This window comes from Callithrix jacchus, chromosome 2 (genome assembly GCF_049354715.1).
Source record: "Callithrix jacchus isolate 240 chromosome 2, calJac240_pri, whole genome shotgun sequence".
Classification (NCBI taxonomy): Eukaryota; Metazoa; Chordata; class Mammalia; order Primates; family Cebidae; genus Callithrix; species Callithrix jacchus.
This window is the reverse complement of record NC_133503.1, coordinates 45,234,997-45,257,056: the sequence shown is the minus strand read 5'-3', so window position 1 is coordinate 45,257,056 and position 22,060 is coordinate 45,234,997. Positions and strand designations below refer to the sequence as shown.

At 39.0% G+C, this 22,060-nt stretch overlaps 1 protein-coding gene across 36 annotated transcripts in view; it reads left to right on the top strand.

Moving 5' to 3' along the window:
- PPP2R2B (protein phosphatase 2 regulatory subunit Bbeta) overlaps window positions 1-22,060 on the top strand; it is a 494,567-nt gene that overhangs the window by 358,859 nt on the left and 113,648 nt on the right. For all 36 annotated transcript variants that reach the window (XM_002744335.5, XM_078362503.1, XM_078362412.1 and 33 more), the window contains 2 exons: window positions 15,050-15,147; window positions 18,057-18,222. In XM_002744335.5, the coding sequence (XP_002744381.1) occupies window positions 15,050-15,147; window positions 18,057-18,222 (264 nt within the window). The remainder of the gene's footprint in view (window positions 1-15,049; window positions 15,148-18,056; window positions 18,223-22,060) is intronic.

Below are 22,060 nucleotides of genomic sequence, written 5' to 3'. Positions count from 1 at the left end.
TCTGCTATGTTAAGAAGTAAAACCTATAGCTGTGAGTGAAAAATGCAAAAGGAATTTATGTAGAAAGCAGAAGAAATGGCAGACAAAAGAGAATAGGAACAAAAAATAATAGAAGGCGGTGGGAAAAGAAGCAGCACACAAAAAGCTGGTTCTGAACACAAAGCAAGCTTTGGAACTACAGTTGGGTTAAAATCCCAGCTCCATGACTAGTCTTTGAAACATGGGTAAGTTATTTAACCTGTCTGAGCCACCATTTTCCCATCAGAAAAATGGAGGAAGATACTAAAACTCATGGAGTTTGAGTGACAATTAAGTGATATAATGTAAAACACTAAGCACAGATCCCGGCCAAAGTTGATATCCGATATATGACAATGGATCTATACATTTAGGAAGAGAATGTATGTATATAGAGTCAAACGCCATGCCTAGCTTACAGTAGGCCTACTCAATAAATGGTAGTTTTAAAGGAAAACTATGCTTTTCTAAACTGGGTAGTGCTGGTGTTTCTCTTAGGCTGAAATGTCTTGAGGCCAAGTCAATAGCTGGTTGATTTTAGTGAGTCTTCTTTATAACAGTTGCAATCCTCTTCCTGTAGTCATACTGCAGTAAAGGAATGTGCAGCTAAAGGAGTTTTCCATTAAAGACTGACGTCCTGGAAGGGAGATCTACAAATCACTTGGAAAGTTCCTGGCACCATCACCTGGGTCTGGCCATTTACAAAGTGTCTGTAAATCTTGCACAGGGAAAGGATGAGTGTGTAGGGTTTTTTTCACCACTCTGACAGACTTGTTTTTATAAGATATTAAGGATACTGGTTAAAGTTAAGAAAGGCCAAAAGAAAGTCAGCCTACCCATGTGGAAATGATCTTGTAGTAGATTTTTCATCACTTTAAAGTGTATATGAGTTAGCAGCCTTCTGCCTGGTAGGCAGATAGGAGGTAGCTAAAGGAAGAGTCCTCTCTGCTCTCAGCTTCAGAAGAAGAAGGGAAGAGAGGGAGGGAGGGAGGGATGAGTGAAAAACAGAAAAGAGAGAAGAGGTGTGAGATAAGGGGAAAGGGAGAGAAGGTAAGGAAAAAGAAACAAAAAAAAAATCAAGAGATCTTTTATTCATAGCAATCACATGGATATCCGAAATGCTGATATATGAGAGAAATTCTTCCAATACCAAATGCTTTAGGAATCATGCTAAACCTTATATGAAGAGAAGGTTTCAACAGCATTTTTCTTACTATCCAGCTTTTGGCTATGGGTAGGATTTGAACCTGTATAGATTTTATTTTAAATGTTAGTGGTGACCAGTCCTCATTCCTGGCCTATTCATCCATCCATTTTTTTTTTTAATTCATTCAGCAATTCTACCTTCATTGTCCTTTATTGTTATTTTTTTTCTGGCTGTTGCAACTTTCCCATCAGCATATAAACATGCTGTTATTTCTATGATATTATAGAAGTACTCTCTTGACCCCACTTTCCTTACCATGTTTCACCTCATTCCTTTACCACTCTTTGCAGCAAAACTTCTTAAAAGAGTTGTACATAGTCACTGTCTCCAGTTCCTCTCCTCTCATTCTCTCTGATACATACTCCAATTTAATTTTTTACTCACCATTCAATAGAAACTATACTTCACTCAAAGTTAGAAGTGAGCTCCACAGTACTAAGCTCAAAGTTTTACTCTAAACTTTTAGCTTTCCTATGAGCAGTATTTGACATGGTTGGTCACTTCTCTGAACTTCACTTGGTATTTAGGACATTAAGTTTCCTTGATTTTTCTATCTCATCAGTCAGTCCCTTTGTTTATTTCCTCTTCTTCTTCCCCCAACTCTTTCAATGCCAGAGTGCTCTGTCATTCAGTTCTTGGTCCTCTTATCTTCTTTTAATACCCTCACTCTCTGAGACTTCATCTGGTCTTGTTGCTTTAAACACTGTATGAATGCTAATAACTCCCTCGTTTATATTACCAGCTCAGTCCCCTCTCCTGAACCCCAAACTCTTATTTCCAGTTGTCTCCTCAACATCTTTACTTATAAACCTCTCACATTTCACATGTATAAAACTGAATATCTCATTCCCTAAAAAGTCTGCTTTATTCACAAAATTCTCAGTGATGGCAACTGCAACATGCCAGGTACTGAGGGCAAAAACGTTGGCAACATCCTTGATTCTTCTATTTTTTCCATACCCTATAATCAATCCATCAGCCAATCCTCACAGGTCAACTGTCAGTGTCACCCAGAAAATAGCCAGTTCTCTTCACCTCCACAGCTTACACCATGATTTATCTCGCCTGGATTATCTCAATACACTCCCCAGTTCTACCTCAGCCCTTTACCGTCTGCTGTCAACACTGTAGCCAAATTGATTCTTGTAAAAGCACATCACTTATCTATTTGATAACCTTCTAAAAGCTATACCTTTTACTTTTTTATCGTGGTAAAATGTATATAACATAAAATTTACCATTTTAACTATTTTTCAGTATACAGTTTGGTGGCATCAAATACATTAACATTGTTGTGCCCATTTCACTTTTAGTAAAAAAGTTCTTGCTGTGTTTTACAAGACTGTATGTCATCTGAAACTCTCATTCCTTATTTACCCCTTGTTTGCTCTTCTCTAGCCACACTGATCCCTTAGCATTTGCTCATTTCCCTCTTAGGGTCTTTCCACTGTCTGTTCCCTCTCTTTGGAACACTCTTCCTACAGAGACCTGCATTGTGAACTCCTCCACCCCTTCAAGCCTCCCCGATGAAGTCTGTCACAACCACCCTATTGAAATCACAGCCTCCCTGCAAATGTCAGTCCTGTTCATCTTAGCTCTATGTTTTCCATAGTACATAACATGCAATGTAATTTAGTATGTTCATTGGTGATTGTCTTTTCCCCACAACCACTAGAAGGTAACATTCATGAGGACAGATCTATTATCTATTTTTGTTTGATATTTCTTTAATATCTCGAATAGTACTTGACATATAGTTGGTGTGTTCAATGTATATGTATTGAGTGAATAAATGAGTCAATGAATGAATTGATTAACATTAAATCTTGAGACATCGTTTGGAGGTTCTAGCAGGGAAACACAGCTACTTATATACCCTTGACCAAAGACCAGTCCTCCTCTGTTGGGGATGGTTGTGCCCTTCAACTCACCACACAGCTCTGGGAGGGATGGACATGGAGTGATGAGGGAGAAAGGAGACATCTGTCTAGCCAGCCAGATCAGCCAAATCAACCCTGGTGAACAATGGGGTGACAGACATTGCAGCTGGATTGCCCTCATGTCCTATTAACATAAAACCTTTCCTGATTTTCCTAGTTTTAATATTATTCATTGTTATCTAAACTGCTACATGACCATGAAGTCAAATATAATAGATTTTCTAAATATCCAATTTTCAGCAGATAGAAAAAAACAGTAAGTATGTACTATACTGCCTTTATCCTGATGAATATTTATTAAAGATTGGGTACTGCTGCTGATGAAAATTAACACTAGTTTATTCATTCCATATTTTGCTCTTTACCTACTGTGTGTACAGTATTACATTCAGTGCTTTAAAATATGCATATTATCCAAAAGAGAGTATACTTTATAATATTCTTCAAAATACCATAACTCCCAGCCAGAAATTTGAAAGAGGGAGGGAGAGAGAGGAAAAATACTAAGTAATTCATGGTATTATAATTGGCACACTTGTTTCTAATACTTTTCGTTTTCTTTGTTAAGGCCATTGAAAAACCATCATAACATAATAGAACCTTGTGAACTATTAGCAGCATTTTTATTTTGTTTGACATAGGGACCTCATGTTTTAGGAGAAAAAAATGAAATATTTGCCTATCATATTCTTCATTCATTTCTCCAGGTTCATCTACAGTTTAACAAAAAAACACATTGTATTTAGTGTTCAATTTGTCCTTTAGAGAAATAAAAGAGATTTACTGCATGCAAGGATATGGCTGAGATACGTTTCCTTGAATTACGGTAAAGACTCCCTGCTTCCCTCTAGGTAAATAATATTAATAATAGGATTATTCTGTGACTTAAAAATCTCTATTATCATAGTTTTTGACTAACTTTCCCCTAACATTTTAATTGTATCCCAATCTCCTACTACCTCCCAGTCCCTTAAACTGAGAGTTTCACAAGGCAAGTACCAGTTGTGTCTACTTATTACTATATCCCTGGTACCCAGCCCAGAGACATGACCATAATAGGTATTCATTAAATCGAGGTCTTTCATCTCAGACCTATTCGCTCATCCACTTTGGCTGTCTTATTATCACCTCCATGCCCTCTCCCAAATAGCAACCTACCTGGGCATCCTCTTTCCCCAACCCATCTTCTTTCTCTACCTGTTATTCATAGGACCCTGAATCCCTGCCAAAGCTGCAAAGGCTTTCTAGGACAAGATTTGTTCTTTATTGAGCAATCTATCTCATTCTAAAATCATCAAACACTCACTATTCCAAATGAGAACTTTCACTTGCATCTTAAGTAAATATCTCATCTACCCAGCATAGGTATTTTGATTATTGGTACTTTGTTTAGGGTTATCCATTCTCTATATGTTGATCTACTTTGGTACTGGCTCTCTTCAACTCTCATTCAGTGATCCATTAAAGAAAAAAGATTGATTGCTTAAGGACTTGTGAGTATAGAAAAGAAAAAAAGATTGAGAAGCATCTGTTTCGTACTAAGACACTCAGCTAGGCACTGAGGGTTCAGTGGTGAACAAGTTCCTTGTGGAGTTTACAGTGAAGAGACTGAAACAGGCATTTAAACAATTCTAATACCATTGTGATAAATGCTAATGATTAGTGGTGATAACTTATGAAGGCAAAGTATGGGGAATAATGAGGCTGCATAATAAAGGGAGTTGTGTTAGGCTTAAAAGAAGTCACACAGGGCTTCTTAAGGAAGTGATATCTGAGCCAGACTCCAAATATGGAGAATTTTAGATTCCACAAAGTGGATACCATGTCTTACTGACTTCAGAGCATCTGATAGACCAAAATTTCTGACTAAAGATGTGCCAGATGCCATAATATGTGTGTTTGGCTGGCACAAGGCCTGCCCAAGAATTCCCATTTCCCACAGATGTGAGAGCTTTCTCATTTTGGACCTGGAGTCCTGCCGACTTTGGGGTTAGCCATAGGTGTCCAATATTGTGCAGATAATAGATCTGAATGATTGACAGAGTTTGTATTGCCTGTGCAGTTCATTGCTCCTCTGCTTTTTGAAAGATTGGGTGACAGATGGTAAACACCTTGACAGCAGATTCCACTGTCAACCATACATGCATGTAGGCAAGTCTGGACTGCTATCAATTTCCCACTGGATTTTTCTGTACTTAGAGACTTATAATTTTTAAGACTTCTTTGCCCATTTGGCAAGTTTTGTTCCAACTATGGAAAAATTTTCTCTTCTAGGCATCTATGTTGCAGGAAATTGTTTTGAAAAAAAAGGCAATCTTCATCAGCCCACATGTTCTTGGGTTGATTCAAACCTGGTTAGTGTTGGAGATTTGGTCAGCCTGGGGAAGCTGTGTGCATTTTAATGGGAACAGCATGGCATTCATTACTCACCTGCTTCCCACCATCTGGATTTTCACAGCTCAACAAGCATGGTAGGCTTCCTGCATATTAGCAGGGAAAGCTTGACTCCTAAGGAGGGTGTGGCTAGGTCCCTCTGAAGTCATAATTTTACAGTGAACACCATGAATAAATCGGGGTTGGCATTTCTATCGCAATAAGCTGCTTTCATATTTGAATGGTTGAAAAATAATACACCATCTCCACAGCAGGGGAAGGAGGAAAAACACAAACCATCTAAATACTGGGAATCAAGCAAGTGGGAAGGAAAATTGGTTGTGTGGTAGAGTGATATGGAAATGTGCATGTGAGAGTTTGTGCAAAGATGTTGTAAGGCAAGGGAGTTTCCAACTCAACATGCTTTAGTAACCTGGCCTTGTGCAAAGTGCTATCAGGAAAACAAGGATGGAAGGACGTGTCTAGTAGCATGAATTTAGATGAATATAACAGAAAACTTACTAATATAAGCTTAAACCAGAGTTTAACAAGTTCAGACATATGCTTTCTTAAGGTAGATTTTAGTTGTTCATTGGTGTCATCAAAGATATTGTCCCATTCTCCCATCTGTCATAGTCAGCCTCTTAGCCTTTTAAAGTCCATAGGCTTATTACCTTATGTTCACATGATGGCTGCCACAGCCCCACATATTGTGAACACATTTAAGTACAAACAAAGGCAAGAAGCAATGAATAGTCCGGCCAGAAGGCCTCCCCTCGCTACGTCCTTTTATTCAGGGAAAAAAACACTTTCCTGGAATCTCTCTCCCCATCCTGTTTCCCCAGTAGATTTTCCTATATGCCTTATTGGCCAGATCTGGGTCACACAATCACCCCTAGCCACAAGGGAGTCTGAAAAGCAAGTATGTGAGTTTTCCAGCCTTTGCAGTGGGACAGTCAGAGGCAGGCAAGGAAGAAAGGCACTGAATAGGAGTAACCGACCAAGAGTATCTGCCATGACACATCACCTGCTGTTAATGGGCTTGATCTACAGGTTCAGACTGACATTTAAGCAGTGCTCATTTTTTTAATGCTTCACTTATGGTTAAGCAGGAAACAGCTCTTGTGATAAGAGCTTGGGAATTGGAGCTATTGGACCCTTCTATCTGTATTCTTTCATATAAGAGGTATACCAGCACCGGTTTGAAGATAAAACCAGTATGCACATAATTAACTAAATGAAAGGAAAAGGATTCAGTATCCAAATACCAGACACTGGTTGAATGACAGAGGAAACAATTCTGGATCAGACAGAAAGAATGTATTATACACAGTAGGTCAAAGATAGCAAGAATGTGGCATGTGTAATCAGAACTGTGTATTTACTACTTCTGTCTTTGGACCGAACTAAATGAGTGTGAGAAGTAGTGTCGAGTTAAGAAGGTAACGCTACTGAATAAGGAACTCAAACATGGCTCCTTTTAAAGACGAGGGCATAGGTGAAAAGGTAGAATACTTTTTTGCATTACCTAGTTTGTGGTGCAGACTGGCAAAAGTGTATTGATGAATGTTTTGAGCTCCGTACCACTCAAACAGAATCCCAAACAGTAATAACATCTAGACAGTCAGATTTTTTAAAAAAATCTTTGATTTTGTGTACTAACAAAATAATTATTGGTGCCAAATCAAGTTGAGTCTTATCAATAGAGGCCAGTAGTATTAAACCTCTGTATCTGCACAGTATTTTTAACTCTTACAGCTCTTATACCTATCAGTTCAGTTTATTCCCATAATTTTACTTCTGTTGGAAGAATTGTCCACTTAAAAGAGCAGTATGAAGGAACTTTCTGGGGTTAAGGGAATTGTTCTATATCATGATAGTGGTTGTGGACACATAGCTGTATGCATTTGTCAAAACCTGTAGAACTGGATGCTACAAAAAGTGAATTTTAGTATATATGTATATACATGTATATATATATATCTATGCAAACACACATATATACATATGCAGATATATAGGTTTTCTTTTCTTTTTTTTTTTTTTTTTTTGAGACCAAGTCCAGCTCTGCTGCCAAGGTGTGAGTGCAGTGGCACAATCTCAGCTCACTGCAACCTCCACCTCCCAGGGTCAAGTGATCCTCCCACCTCAGCCTCCCAAGGAGTTGGGACCACAAACATATCCCACCATGCCCAGCTAATTTTTTGTATTTTTGGTAGAAACAGGGTTTCACCATACTGCCCAGGTTGGTCTCAAACTCCTGAGCTCAAGAGGTCCACCTGCCTTAGCCTCCCAAAGTGCTGAGATTATATAGGTGTGAGCCACTAGGCCCAGCCTATATATGAATTTTAAATTTTTTTAAAAAGCCACTGAGTTAAATGCTAAAATCTTTCATTCAGTTTGAAAACCAATTAAAATTGTTTACAAGTTAAAAATTGTTCAAGTATTTATGGTTATGGCAAAAAATAGAAAATACTGAAAATTTAGAAAAGACCATAAGAAAATAAATTATGTACATCCTACACCAAAACAGTACCATTTTGGGTTTTCCCTGACAAACTATTGTCTGCAGAAAGAGACAGAGAGAGAGAGAGAGAGAGAGAGAGAGAGAGAGAGAGAGAGAGAGAGAGAGAGTGTGTGTGTGTGTGTGTGTGTGTAGTCATTAACAATTATTTGTAGGAGAGTCATATTGTAAAGGAAACTTGGTTTTATGTTTTAAGGGCCACCTTGTTATTAACAGAAGTTTCTGTAATCGTACATATTGCTTTACCTGTTAGAAAACATAAATTCTATCAAGCAGCAGCTTCTCCACTCCTTCTGTAACCTCCACCTGGTTCAGCCTGCCTGCCACCACTGCTGCCTCCACCATGTCCATCAGGGTGACCCAGAAGTCCTGCAAGGTGTCAACCTCTGGCCCCCAGGCCTTCAGCAGCTGCTCCTACTTGAGTGGGCCCAGTGCCCACATGAACTCCTCAAGCTTCTCCCGAGTGGGCAGCAGCAGCTTCTGGGGTGGCCTGAGTGGAGGCAATAGTGGGGCTGGTGGCATGGGAGGCATCACCACCATTATGGTCAACCAGAGCCTGCAAAGCCCCCTTAACCTGGAGGTGGACCCCAACATCTAGGCCATGCACACCCAGGAGAAGGAGCAGATCAAGACCCTCAACAACAAGTTTGCCTCCTTCAATGACATGGTAAGGTTCCTGGAGCAGCAGAACAAGATGATGGAGACCAAGTGGAGCCTCCTGCAGCAGCAGAGGACAGCATGGAGCAACATGGATGACATAAATGAGAGCTACATCAACAACCTTAGGCAGCAGCTAGAGACTCTGGGCACGGAGAATCTGAAGCTGGAGGTGGAGCTTGGCAACATGCAGGGGCTGATGGAGGACTTCAAGAACAGGTATGAGGATGAGATCAATAAGCTTACAAAAATGGAGAATGAATTGCCCTCATCAAGAAGGATGTGGATGAAGCTTACATGAGCAAGGTGGAGCTGGTGTCTTCCTGGAAGGGTTAACTGACGGGTTCAACTTCCTGAGGCAGCCATATGAAGAGGAGACCCAGGAGCTACAGTCCCAGATCTCCAACACATCTGTGGTGCTGTCCATGGACAACAGCCACTCCCTGGACACGGATAGTATCATCGCTGAGGTCAAGGCCCAGTACGAGCAGATTGCCAACCATAGCCGGGCTGAGACTGAGAGCCTGTACCAGATCAAGTACGAGGAGCTGCAGACACTGGCTGGGAAGCACAGGGATGACCTGAGGCATACGAAGACTGAGATCTCTGAGATGAATCAGAACGTTAGCAGCTCAGGCTGAGATTGAGGGCCTCAAAGGCCAGAGGGCTTCCCTGGAGGCCACTGATGCAGATGCTAAGCAGCACTTGGGGAGCTGGCCATTCAGGATGCCAACGCCATGCTATCTGAGCTGGAGGCTGCCCTGCAGCGGTCCAAGCAGAACATGGCATGGCAACTGCGTGAGTACTAGGAACTGGTAAACATCAAGCTGGACCTGGACATTGAGATCACCACATACAGGAAGCTGCTGGAAGGCAAGGAGAGCCGACTGGAGTGTGGGATGCAGAACATAGAACATGAGTATCATACGAAGACCACCAGTGGCTATGCAGATGATCTAAGCTCAACCTATGGGGCCTCATAAGCTCCAGCCTCAGCTACGGCCTGGGCTCCAGCTCCTTCATCTGTACCGGCTCCACCAGGGCCATGGTTGTGAAGAAGATCAAGACCTGCGATGGGAAGCTGTTGTCCGAGTCCTTGGATGTCCTGCCCAAGCTAACAGCTGCGGCAGCCCCTCCCAGCCTGCCCCTCCTGCAGCTGCTCCACAGCCCAGGAGCGAGGTCGCTGTGCAGGGTAGCACAGGGAGCAGGAGACCCACCTGAGGCTCAGCCCTAGCCCTCAGCCCACCCGTCAGGGAGTTGACTGCCTGAGGACACCCCCTTGCCCATGCCTCCAGCTACAAAACAATTCAATTGAGCTTTTTTTGTCCAAGAGAAAACCTCAGCTAGCTCTGCCAAAAAAAAAGAAAAGATAAATTCTGAAATGAAAACACTTTGACAAAATTACAATCATTTGACAAAAACTCTTTTGTTGACTAATTCTTTTCAAATTTTATGACATATTGACATCTTTCAACAAGGTCATCTTGACATCATCCCAGTAGGAGTATTTGGGTTTGGCCATAACCAGACTTCTTTCCTGTCCCCTCCCCAACCCCCTATTTGTGGAAAATACGCTCAAAGGCACTATTTCAGTTAACAAAACTTACCGAAGTAAACCTTATCAGAGAAAATGGATGCTAACTTTGGACTGTGAACCAGGACTCAAGAAGGAGACTATAGTTTTATATGGATGGGAGGAACAATTGTAATTCCCACCAGGATGCCTAAGAATCCCATTTGTTTAATGATCCACAAAGTAGTCATTGCCAGTCTAGCTAGAAGCCTCTGTACTGAGATGACAAATGATACACATCCTACCTCCCCCACCCCAGATTTATTACCCATTAATCATGGCACCCCAGCCTAGAAGTGACCCCGCAAAACCTTCTCAACACAAACCTGGTAACTATGACTAGTTCACCACTGTCATCCACTACGAAATCTATTTTCCATTCTTGTCTTAGCAGAGGGAAAAAACTACCAAAACCCAATCCAATCATTGGAAATAGAGCCAAGTATTGAGTGGGAAGAACTGGTCAGCTGATACAAGTAGGGTAAATGACTTTATGATATTGTCTACCAAATGTTTCTTAGATGAAAGATAAGACATTTAATGGGCTCTGAAAGCTAAATTGCATTACTCTATGATTGATGTTGAGAGGTCAGTGCTAGTGACCTGGTCAGTAAGATGTTTCATCTGTAGACTTTAAGTTTAGATCCTAAGTCTAAACTGAGTCACCATTTTATCAAAACAGTCACCCTACTATGTGAACTGTACGTCCCCTAATAATCCAGGTGCCTGCCTCAACTCAATCCTCTGGCATTGCATAGACTCCAGCCTGGCGTGATACTTCAAAAGACTAGGGATAAACTAGGAGATTAATCTGTTTCCATAAGCTTCACAATCATTAGCCTTACATGAATATCATTGTTAAGTCAATATCTGTTATTCAGGTAAATGATATTTTGTGTATGAAATTATCAGTCTGGAACTTTTTTTTTTTTTTGAGATGGAGTCTTGCTCTGTTGCCAGGCTGGAGCACAGTGGCACAGTCTTGGCTCACTGCAACCTCCGCCTCCCAGGTTCAAGCAATTCTTCCGCCTCAGCCTCCCAAGTAGCTGGGACTACAGGCGCGTGCCAAATGCCCGGCTAACTTTTGTAGGATGCTGAGATTGATTTAAAAAAAAAAAAAAACCTCAGCCTTAATAATGCCTATTGAGCCAGTAATGGGGTTACCAGGCCACCATCTTGTGGAAATTAAATCAGCACAAACAGATTTGGACTAGGGCAAACTTCACAACACCCAGGGTTTCCTTTAAAAATCATTTTAACTACATTTGACATCTCTAGTTGTTTTTGGCTTTTGTTTTTAGTCAATGTGTACTTTATCCACATCTATATAGAACAGAGGAAAAATGCTTAAATTTATCCACATCTATATAGAACAGAGGAAAAATGCTCAAATTTATAATTTCTTGATCAACAGCATGATTAGCCTGAGCATTTAATGAAATGTGGAATTGTCATATAAACTTATAATTTAAAGGTGAAAACCGTGTTGAACTTAATGAGTCGAGTTCTGTTGACCATGATTTCAAATGACGTTATTATCTCTAAACTTGCTGCCTTATTATATTTCCTCTTTCCATATCACAAAATTATTTGGTCTTGAATAGTATATTTTTCAGTTTAAACTGCCTTACCAAAGAGCATGCTAAAAACACAAGAGTGTTTGTATCAGAAGTTTCAGTAACTTGAAATTGGAATGTAGAGTGATTCATGAGTTTTGCCTCAATTATTAAACAGTCATAGATGAAGATATGCAGAGATGGATGGGGCAGTAAAGTATTCCAGTTACACCTACTGGCTTAGCAATGATAAATGAGTCAGGAAACATGAAAGTTCAAAATAAGTATTAACTTGAGCTGCCATGGCATATTCTCTGAAGGGAAGTAGACAATGGCGTGATATACACAGGTTCATGTACAGAGCAGTTGGCTAGTAGAATTAAAATAAAGATAAGGTCTTTGCAAGAGGACTAAGGAATTTCAGAATCCTGCCATGCAAATAACTCTTTCTCTTACAAGGTTCTTGAGGGAGGCATAGCATTGAAGAACAATAACACTTGGAAAACAAAGGAAGTATTTTTATTACCTGGGACAATGCCTAATATTCCAAATGCAGAATTCTAATAACACTGGCTTAAATCATGTGACTTTGACTTGCACTTGAATCCTGCCTTGTTTTGACTTGCATGGATCTTAAAGTGAAAATTAGGACACTTTCAGTGTCTAGGAAGAAGGACAATGTATGTGTCATCCCCTGGGAAAGCAAATGTTATTGCCCTTGAAGTGACATCTTCTTGGCAACTGAGCCAAGAGCTCACATTGGGAAAAGCTACTTAACTCTCTTCTGATACCCAACTTCACCAAAAGGAAAGGCCCATCTTTAGTTCTCTTTGTAAGGACCTTGAAGCCCACCCAGAACTCTAGAGTTCTGCATTAATCACTGCCCAGTGAAAGGGCATAGACAGCATGTAAGCACAACCTTAGAATGGAGCTCTAAGATAAGAGCTGGGCATTGTAAACCTCAGGTCTGGCTCCCAACCTCTCATGATTTCTTAATACTCTTTCTTTATGAGAAATGTTTGTGTTCGAGCAGTTCAAGAGCCTTGAACTGGACCAGCCTTTGTGCTAGACCAAAGACCAAAAGTGAAAATCAATAGCCATTCCCGTTTCAGGCTTTACCCAAATTGGGAAGTCCCATGAAGAACCCTTTGCTAATGACTCGTTGAAAAGCCAGAAGCGTGGTTAATGTTAGAAGCATAAGTTGGCACTGGTACTTTTCAAGCAGGGCAATCTGAGGCAACTGCAAATGTTAAGTAGATGCCTTCTCTCTTTTATACATGAGAGTAGTTTGCTAAGATGGGCAAATGATAACAAAGGAAAGTGGTCAAATACCTCACTTGAGATATCTGGCTTTCTCACTGACTGGACTTTCTTCTCAATTCATGGGCATTGGTTACATAAATGAACCTTCTAAACTTATATCTGGAACTTAGTAACCATATTGCTTATTTTGTGTTTCCTTAAAGTAGCATTCATTGGAGGAGTCTTCTTGAAAAAATGAACTAGGTTTCCAGTTAAGAGCATCAGCAATGGAATGGGGTAGTCTATTCCAAATGAAGACTCTACAGACTAGAAGTCATGAACTGATGATCCACAAACTATATTCAGCCCACAGATACATAATTAATTTGTTCATTCTCACGGCAATGAAAAAAATACTTGCCAATTATATAAACTTTAAGAGATGTTTGCATAAAAGTCTGATTTCCACCTTCCTATATATATTTTAAAAATTAGAACATCAGGCAATACATGCAATATTTCATGCCCTCAATCAGCTTAAGCTGAACAGCCACTTTCCGCTTTAAAGGAGGCATAGTGTTTCTAGTTGACCTGCTTTACTTCATCTATGTTAGTTACTTCATGGCCCTGTAGGGCTCTGAATTTGCCATCTATGAGGTCAGTTATCTAAGAAGCCAAACAAGAAATTGAGAATTGTTCTTTTAAATATGTCTAGCTTGAAAGTAACCTGGGTTTATGCCTTATTTTTATTAACTTCTACACAAAGAATGACCGTGAGGAGCATTTTCATACACGGAAAAGGACAGTTATATGTGAAGTGGAGAATTTCACACTGCATACCTGACCAAATCAGGCATACAAAGAAAATCCTGAAATGATGATATAAAAGTAATATTCCAGGTCGGAATTACTCGGGTAATTGCCTTAGTTTTCCACCTCACTGTCTCCCTTTGCTTTTCTTCATAGACATTATCTTCAGAATGTTCCTGTCAAAGGCCATCATCATAATTCCCCGGCTTCTTTTTTTTTTTATTTTAACTCATTTGTACTCTTAGTAGCAATTGTTGGAGCCCTGCAGGGGACTAATTGTGGGGGAATTAACCTCTGACATTTTTCTAAAAATAGCCCTAATAAATCCAATCATAGGTAATTTACCTGTCCGTGTTCCTCTGGGGGTAACCAGCATGGAAAAAAGACTTGGCAGGCTGGCATTCCTTCGGCAATTATCTGTGATCTGAGTTCCTGGTGCCTGTGGATTTTCTCCGACTAGAAATACAGAGTACAAATTGCCCTCACTTCTCTGCCCTTACGACCTTGTTTTCTCAGTGCCCTTCTCCTGGGGTTGAAATAAGGCATGCTCTTCCAGAAGGATGTGTTGAGCTCACAAGAAAAGGAGGGGCACGGGTCAAGCGGCAGCATTCATCAGTTCCTTCCTTGAATTCGTGACTCGCAGAGTTTTCCCAATGATCTCTTTGTGCTCTATTCCTCCATTTTCCGTGTCTGAACCTCAAGTATCCTAACCTTGCTTCATCACAGCCCTCAGCCCTGATGTGAACAGCCACAACTGAAACCTGTGTGGGGAAGATTCTTGGATGGCATAAAGGCCATGGGTGCACAAAGTGTTTGTGGTTGGTAGAAATTATCAAATAAAATCGCCGTTTCCATCTGCCATCATGAAGTTAATTTTCTCTCACTTAAAACAAAAGGGTCTAAATGTGCTTTTCCCTTTTATTTTGTCCAGATGTTCCAGGAGACCACAGTGCAGTGTGGTCATCTAGGAAATTTATTTTCCATGTGCCACTTCTGGTGGCATTTAAAACCTAGAACTTAACATCCTTGTAAATTCCACTGCAGAGACAAAGCCCTAAGCCCTTAAATGCACAGAAAAGTATGTCTATTATCTATCCTTTCAAAGTAAGTGTGCAGTTACTTAAATTGCCTTTGTCTTCTTCTTTGCAGCTGACATTATCTCTACGGTAGAATTCAACCACACAGGAGAATTACTAGCGACAGGGGACAAGGGGGGTCGGGTTGTAATATTTCAACGAGAGCAGGAGGTAAGTGGTAGTGAATGCAAAATGCCCATTTCTTCTCTTTTTAAAGGAGGCCTCCTACTGTTCCTTAATCCTTATGTGTCTCCCTTAACCCTGCTACTTCGGTTGAAAACTAAAAACTGCCAAAAAGTCATTAACATCAACATTCAGACTCATAAAAGCCCCATTAAAGAGAGCCTTTTCTGGGCATGGCCTTATCTTTCTAAGCCTGAATGTTATACCTCCAAAACAACTTCACTTCTCACATGGGTGCTTGTTGAGCGTAACTCCTCCTTTTTCAGTGGGATCTGTCATAGAGCCATTGAAATTCAGTCTCCCTTCATTTCAGGTCCTGCCAGAATACATAGGAGGAAAAAAACATAGTTTATTTCCCAGCAGATGTAAAGAGGACAACTTGGGTCGGGAGAGAAGAAAATGTTAGCTTGCCTCACCAAAGGGAGTAAAAGGCCACAAACTGGCATTTGAGTAAAGCATATGATACACATCACTGTGTCACTGTAGGTGACACAAAGGGCCCTGGAGCTGAGTGCTACATATAGGATTGTTTCTGAGCAAGAGTTCTAACTTGCAGTGACTCTCATAAGCCCATTTCTTCCTGAGACATGAGTTCCACTAGGAATTGTTTCTCTTTTTCATATAAATTGAGTTTTTTGGTGTCTGCTTCTGTTTGACAGCATGGAATTATGGCCCAATTTGATTTCCTTGGCCTCCCCTGGCATGGTCTTGGAGCTTCCAGCAGGCCAGTCTGTGTTCTAGTAACTCCCCCATCTGCCACTGCCTGCCTCTGAGATTCACCGGGCACTGGGGAAGCATGAGGGAGGCCCAGTGTGAGAGAAAGGTTTCACAAGAGACTTCCCTAGCAATTTAAAGCCTGCTTTGTGCCTCAAAGCCATTTGCGTTACACCTCCCCTCAAAAAAGGAAAGCCTCATTTAGAGGTGATATATTTGGTAATTGCACATTATTTGCAATTAATTTCTATAAGGGCATCGTAATCCCTCGGGGTTCTGTATAAATTCAAGTGTTCAGTATTAAATCAGGCATCCAGCCTATTCCATTGGCCCTGGAAACACAAAAATGTGGTTGGCAAGTAGAAACTAATAGCTCTTCGTGACCTGGAATTTTTCCTGCTTTTCCAGAGCTGCCTAGTGCTAATTGGTCTGGCACATACTACACACACTTGACAGTCTGATTTGGATGGTAGCAAATCAACACTCTTATAAATTTATTGTTAAGGTGGACTGGCTCTCTCTGCAAATAAGCAGGATAGTACCAAGTATGTCAGGATTTAAAGTCTTTTGAACATTGATTTTCAAACCTCCTTTTCCAGCTTTTCCTTAAAAAAAAAAAAAAAAAAAACCCAATTAGGTTCACAGTGATGATAAAGAGGAACCAGAGGAGCTATTTAGCATAAATTACCCAAGGCAGCATGTTGCCAGTAATATTCTGCTCTACATTTTCCGTTAGCTATTTATAGGTTTCACCTATTTTAATTTAGTGATATATTTGGGAAGCCTTATTCATTCGTAGAATGATGGGGAACACATTTTCTAAAGCCGGGTAGTTTTGTTCAATAAAAAATAAATATCAGTGAGGATAAAGAACCTGCAGTTAACACTTGTTAAGCTTTGTGGCCAGTCTTAGGATTAAAACGAACACTAAATCTGAGAAACAAACCCATGTGACATCATCTAAGGCAGACCTGCTGTTGACTTCGGTGGGTGAACTCCAGGAGTGAATTCTCAGGAGGCACACACCCAGAGAGACCGCACAAATACATGTCACACCCAGGGTTCAGCACTATCACCAGTTCATAAGCTGAGATTTGGGTTTGGATGTTTTATATCCACCTAGGAATATACATTTGAAAATTAAGCCTTTTATTAAGAGTCAGGCTTTTATAACAAATATTTAGTAAGACTCAGATTTGAATTTTTGAACAGTTTTTCAAAGCCTGCATCTTAAAGCTCTTCGTAATAAGGACCTAAAATATCTGAAATAAAACCTCCCTTTTCATTTTCCTCTTCTTCTCCTTCTTTCTTTCATATCCTGTTTTTTCTCCTCTCTCCCTTTCTTTTTTTTCTGCCCCTTTCTGCAGACCCTTGCCCTTGTGCTTAATTTTCTCATCATGTATGTAGTCCCTGCTGTTTGCTCATTGTATAATCAGTGCTAGAGGAAAGCCAAGAGGTAAAGTCTCAGCATTCCTTAATGATGCAGGTAGCATCATGAGTGACATGCTTTGTCACTCATGTTGGAAAAAAAAAAAGAGGAGCAGGGGCATATCTGATACCCAAATCTGCTCTTTATGAGTTGTGAGACCTTGGGGAAGTCATTTAATATCTGAGCCTCTTTTGTCTATTTCCTTGCCCCACTTACTTTAGAGATTTCAAGAGAATCAGGTGAGATCTTAAAAGGCCAATGAAAGTCGCAGATGCTACAACTTTGAACTCTCTGTAAGGGGTCAGTATAAATATTTACGAATGCCACCGTGGGATGGCTCACTCTGAAGGGTGACTGCAGCATCTGTTCGGATGCAAAAGAAAATATTAGAAATTCTATTTATATTGATTTTAAAATTTTGTTCTATTTTAATATATTTCTATGTATATATTATATATGCTATATGATAGTACAGAAGTTCATGTGTGTAACTTTATATATGTATATATACTATATATATTTTATGTGTGTATATATGTGTGTGTATATATTTTATATATAAATGTGTATATATATTTCATATATGTGTGTGTGTGTGCACATGTGTGTGTGTGTGTTTCAGAGGTGCCAGTGGCTATCATGGCCCTGCCCTCATCCCACCCCTAATGACTAGGCTGGGAAAAAAGGGAGTTGGTGAGTTTTGCAGTTGGCCAACATAATTTAATCTTTTGTGTATTTTTTTCCTTTCCTACAGAGTAAAAATCAGATTCATCGTAGGGGTGAATACAATGTTTACAGCACATTCCAGAGCCATGAACCCGAGTTCGATTACCTGAAGAGTTTAGAAATAGAAGAAAAAATCAATAAAATAAGATGGCTCCCCCAGCAGAATGCAGCTTACTTTCTTCTGTCTACTAATGGTAGGTGGAAGTGACTTTTCCTGTTTGATATTTTCAAAAATGCAGTCAACCAAGCTATATATTTCAATCTCTCTTAGCCTCAATTTTCCTTTGAACCATGCAGGTTGTTGAAAAACTTAGAAATAAAATTTGCAAGATGCTTAGCAGAGTGCCTGGCACACACAGATTAGGCCCTCGCTAAATAGTAACTATTGTTTTTAAAAATATCAAATTTATGACCCAATTATGTGAGGTCCATTATCTGCAGTTTTCAGTCTATTGCAGATTATTTGCAGGTGTTTTAGGAATGCGACTTCCTGTCTTAAGATTCACTGAATGTTATTCTGGGAATACATTTCAGGATACTCAATATGCTGTCTCTGTGAGGTTGGCATATTGAATAGAAGTTATTAATCCCTGAATATATTTTAGGGTCTGTAAAACGGATGGCGTATGTCTCTCTGACAAAAATTAAGTTGTAAGATAGGAGCACAAATCAAGAAGAGATAGGAACTTTATCGAAAAACTGATCAAGAAAGGATTTTCTTCCCTATCTCCCTCCATACTTATACCCTTTGTTGTATGAGGAGGAGTTGATATAAATAGGTCAGAGAGAGAAAATGTTGGATATTGAATAGAGAGACAAATTACATAATCACTGGGTAAGTCTTTAAATATGGGAATTACCTAACCTCCAGGTTCTTAAGTCCTTGCTCAAAGAAGCCATCTAAGCTCAAAACAACTTGGCATAAAGTCATATGTTAAAGGGTGCTAATTGAATAGCATAACAATTAAGAGGATTTGTATTTAAAAATTAAACACCCTTTCCCAAGAAAACGAGTGGGAGAATGATTTATTTTATCTCATATGTGAGTCTATGAGGAATATACATTTTAATTTAAAATTGAGAAGGAAGAAGCAAGGTATTTAAAAAGAAAGAGAAATGTTCATATTTCCAGTGAAAAAATACAGTGTAAATAATGTGATCAAACATAAACTAGTATTTTTAAAGACTGGAAGGAAATACACCATAAGGTTCATCATGATTAATTTTTGTACAGTATGGGTAACTTGTAAATTTGCTCCTTTTATCATTATAACTTGTAAAGTTTTTACAGTCAGTCTTATATTAATCTTATGGAAAAAAGGGGGAAGTTATTTAATGCATTTGAACCCCAAATCTCTCAAATATAAAGCCATTGTAGAAGTCTAAAAATGACAATTCAGAAGCAGCTGGTTTAGGGTTAGCCAAGCATATCCCATCTCCTCATGACCACACCTCTCCTCATCTGTTTTTCCAGACTCCAAGTAGTTTGATTCTTTCTCAGAACTATATTTATTGTTCTGTTTACATTTTGCAATCCGGATTTCTTGGAAGCCAAACCACATACATTTGTTTCAATTTCTTTTCTTTTAATTTTACTATTTAAGTTTCACTAACAGGCTTTGCAGATTCAACACTACTCAGAATAAAAGAGACTTCTGATAATTTTGACTTAATTACCTCAGGCAGAGGAAACATGTCTAATTGTCTTCTGTAGCAAACTAACCTTATATTATGAAATTCAGCCTATCGATTATTGCAGTGAAACTCAAGGACTTACTAACTCCTTTGTTGGGGAGATGGGAAAGAAATCAGTGAAATGCAATGAAGATTAATTATATAGCATAATATTCTGTTAATTGAGTTTTTAAATAGTTTTTTGATTAACAAAGATATTATCTTCCCATTTGGGATACTATTTCATATGCCAACAGCATCTCAAAATGATTCTTCTAAGAAAAATTCCCATGTTCTTATGTAATTTTCTTTTTTATACTAATATTGAGGTTGAGAATCCCCCTTAGGCCAAATAGGTTAACATGCAAAAATTAATGGAAGACAATTGGAATTACTGTACAAAAGAGAAAATGAAGACAGATGATAAGATTGTGTTTAAAAGCTGCCGCAAGTGATGATAAACTACTCAGAGCACCAGTAAGAAGAAAGAAAAAGTCATTACTCATATTAACAGCCACATGTTCCTTAGACTCTCTTATTCACAAAGCTTCAAGACACTGAGTCAAGAAAAATAGTGTGATAATAAAGTCAAGAATGACTCCAGGCAACCCAGCCATGGGGAATTGGATTGAATTCACCATCAATTATCTTTAAGAAAATACACTGCTTATCTTATTATAGTTGGGAACAGTTTTTACTTTCTGCTAGAATATATTTTCAACCTTACAATTTTAATAAAAAATAAAACCAAGATTCTATTGTGAATCTAGACTCTCAAATTATTTACCACATGAAAACACATTGTTTTACCTTTTTCTACTTCCACTGTAATACCTACAATGAGAAGGGGAGGTATACTGAATTTGTTTTTCTCACTATGAAATTAGTACACGTTCAGTGTAAAAAAAAAATACAGAAAAACGTATATAATAAAATTGTTTCTATCCAGAGAGAACTACTGTTAATGTTTTTTAAAGAAAAAAGCAAAAAGGCATGAATAAATCTGTTTCTTTCTTAACAGAAATAGGATATATTCTGCAAACTCTTTTGTAACCAGATTTTTATTAACATAACATTTAATAATATGAATATCTTCCCAATTGCTAAATATTCTAAAATACCATAATAACCACATAGTATTCCTTGTATGATTCTTCTGTGCTTTACTAGTAAACCTCCTACTATTAGTCCTTTAGTTGTTAACAAATTCTCACTATTATAAGTCTTATATACTATAATGTAGTATTATACATAACATATTCTATCCCTATAAATATATTTGCAGGGATAGATGTTGGTATAAATAAATATGACTAGGCAAATGCATACTATAAACTAAGTATGCCATATTATGCTTACTAAAAACAATTATATAATTGTATACATCAACATAAAAGAGAATCACAAAATTTTATAATAGTTATCTCTATGTAGTAGATTTAAGGGAGGTTTTCTTTACCTTTATGATGATTTTAATAACGATTCCATGTGCCACTTGTATAATAAAAAGAAGGAAATAAAATGAGAAAGTACAAAATCTATATATGCAATATTATAAATTTGTATTCGCCCCTGAAAGTACATAGAGAAAGTACTATAGGGATTTATGCAAAATATTGATGATCATCCCTGACTAGAGAGGTCATAGGTGATTTTTATTTTTTATGTTACACCCATGATGTCTCTGTTTCTCTGTATAGCAACTTATCATTCATGATAAGAAAAATATGCAGTGTTAACTTTGCAAATGGGATAGGATACATTCCAAACCCAAGCAATGAAAAATATTTGGTATTAAAATTTACTGACTCTTGGGATGCTCTAAGCCACAGCCAACGAAGAGCTAATCACATGACTGTATAAATATGGCCCAAGTTCATTTTCTCGCCCTGAAAAGCAGTTCAGTATACAGCAGTATCTCCATTTGCTCCAGCACAAGCCAGGGTGACTGCACAATTCAGAGCACACAAATCATGCACTTAGCAGCCTTGCCAGTGTGTCAGACGTGAGCAGCCCAAGTGATGCCCAGATACGAGAAAACGGGGCACTTATTTGCTGCTGAAAGCCCACTTCACAATGCGGTGCATTAAGACCTCTAAGAATAAGGCATTTGTTTCTAGCAGCTTCAAGGCAAATGGAACTGTGATCCACATATCCTGCTTTGAAGATCTGTCCCCTTGAAGGCCTGAGAATTGAGAGATGATGGCTAGAAGTCAGGTGAGAAGTGGAGGAGTGAAGCAAGGGGCAAAAAAGAAAGGAAATCCTAGAGGGACGGCTTTTCTCCCCTGTCTGTTTACAGAGAAGAAATAGTATGTGCTGACATCATCAAGGGATGAAGCAAAAGCTGTCGGAGTAACA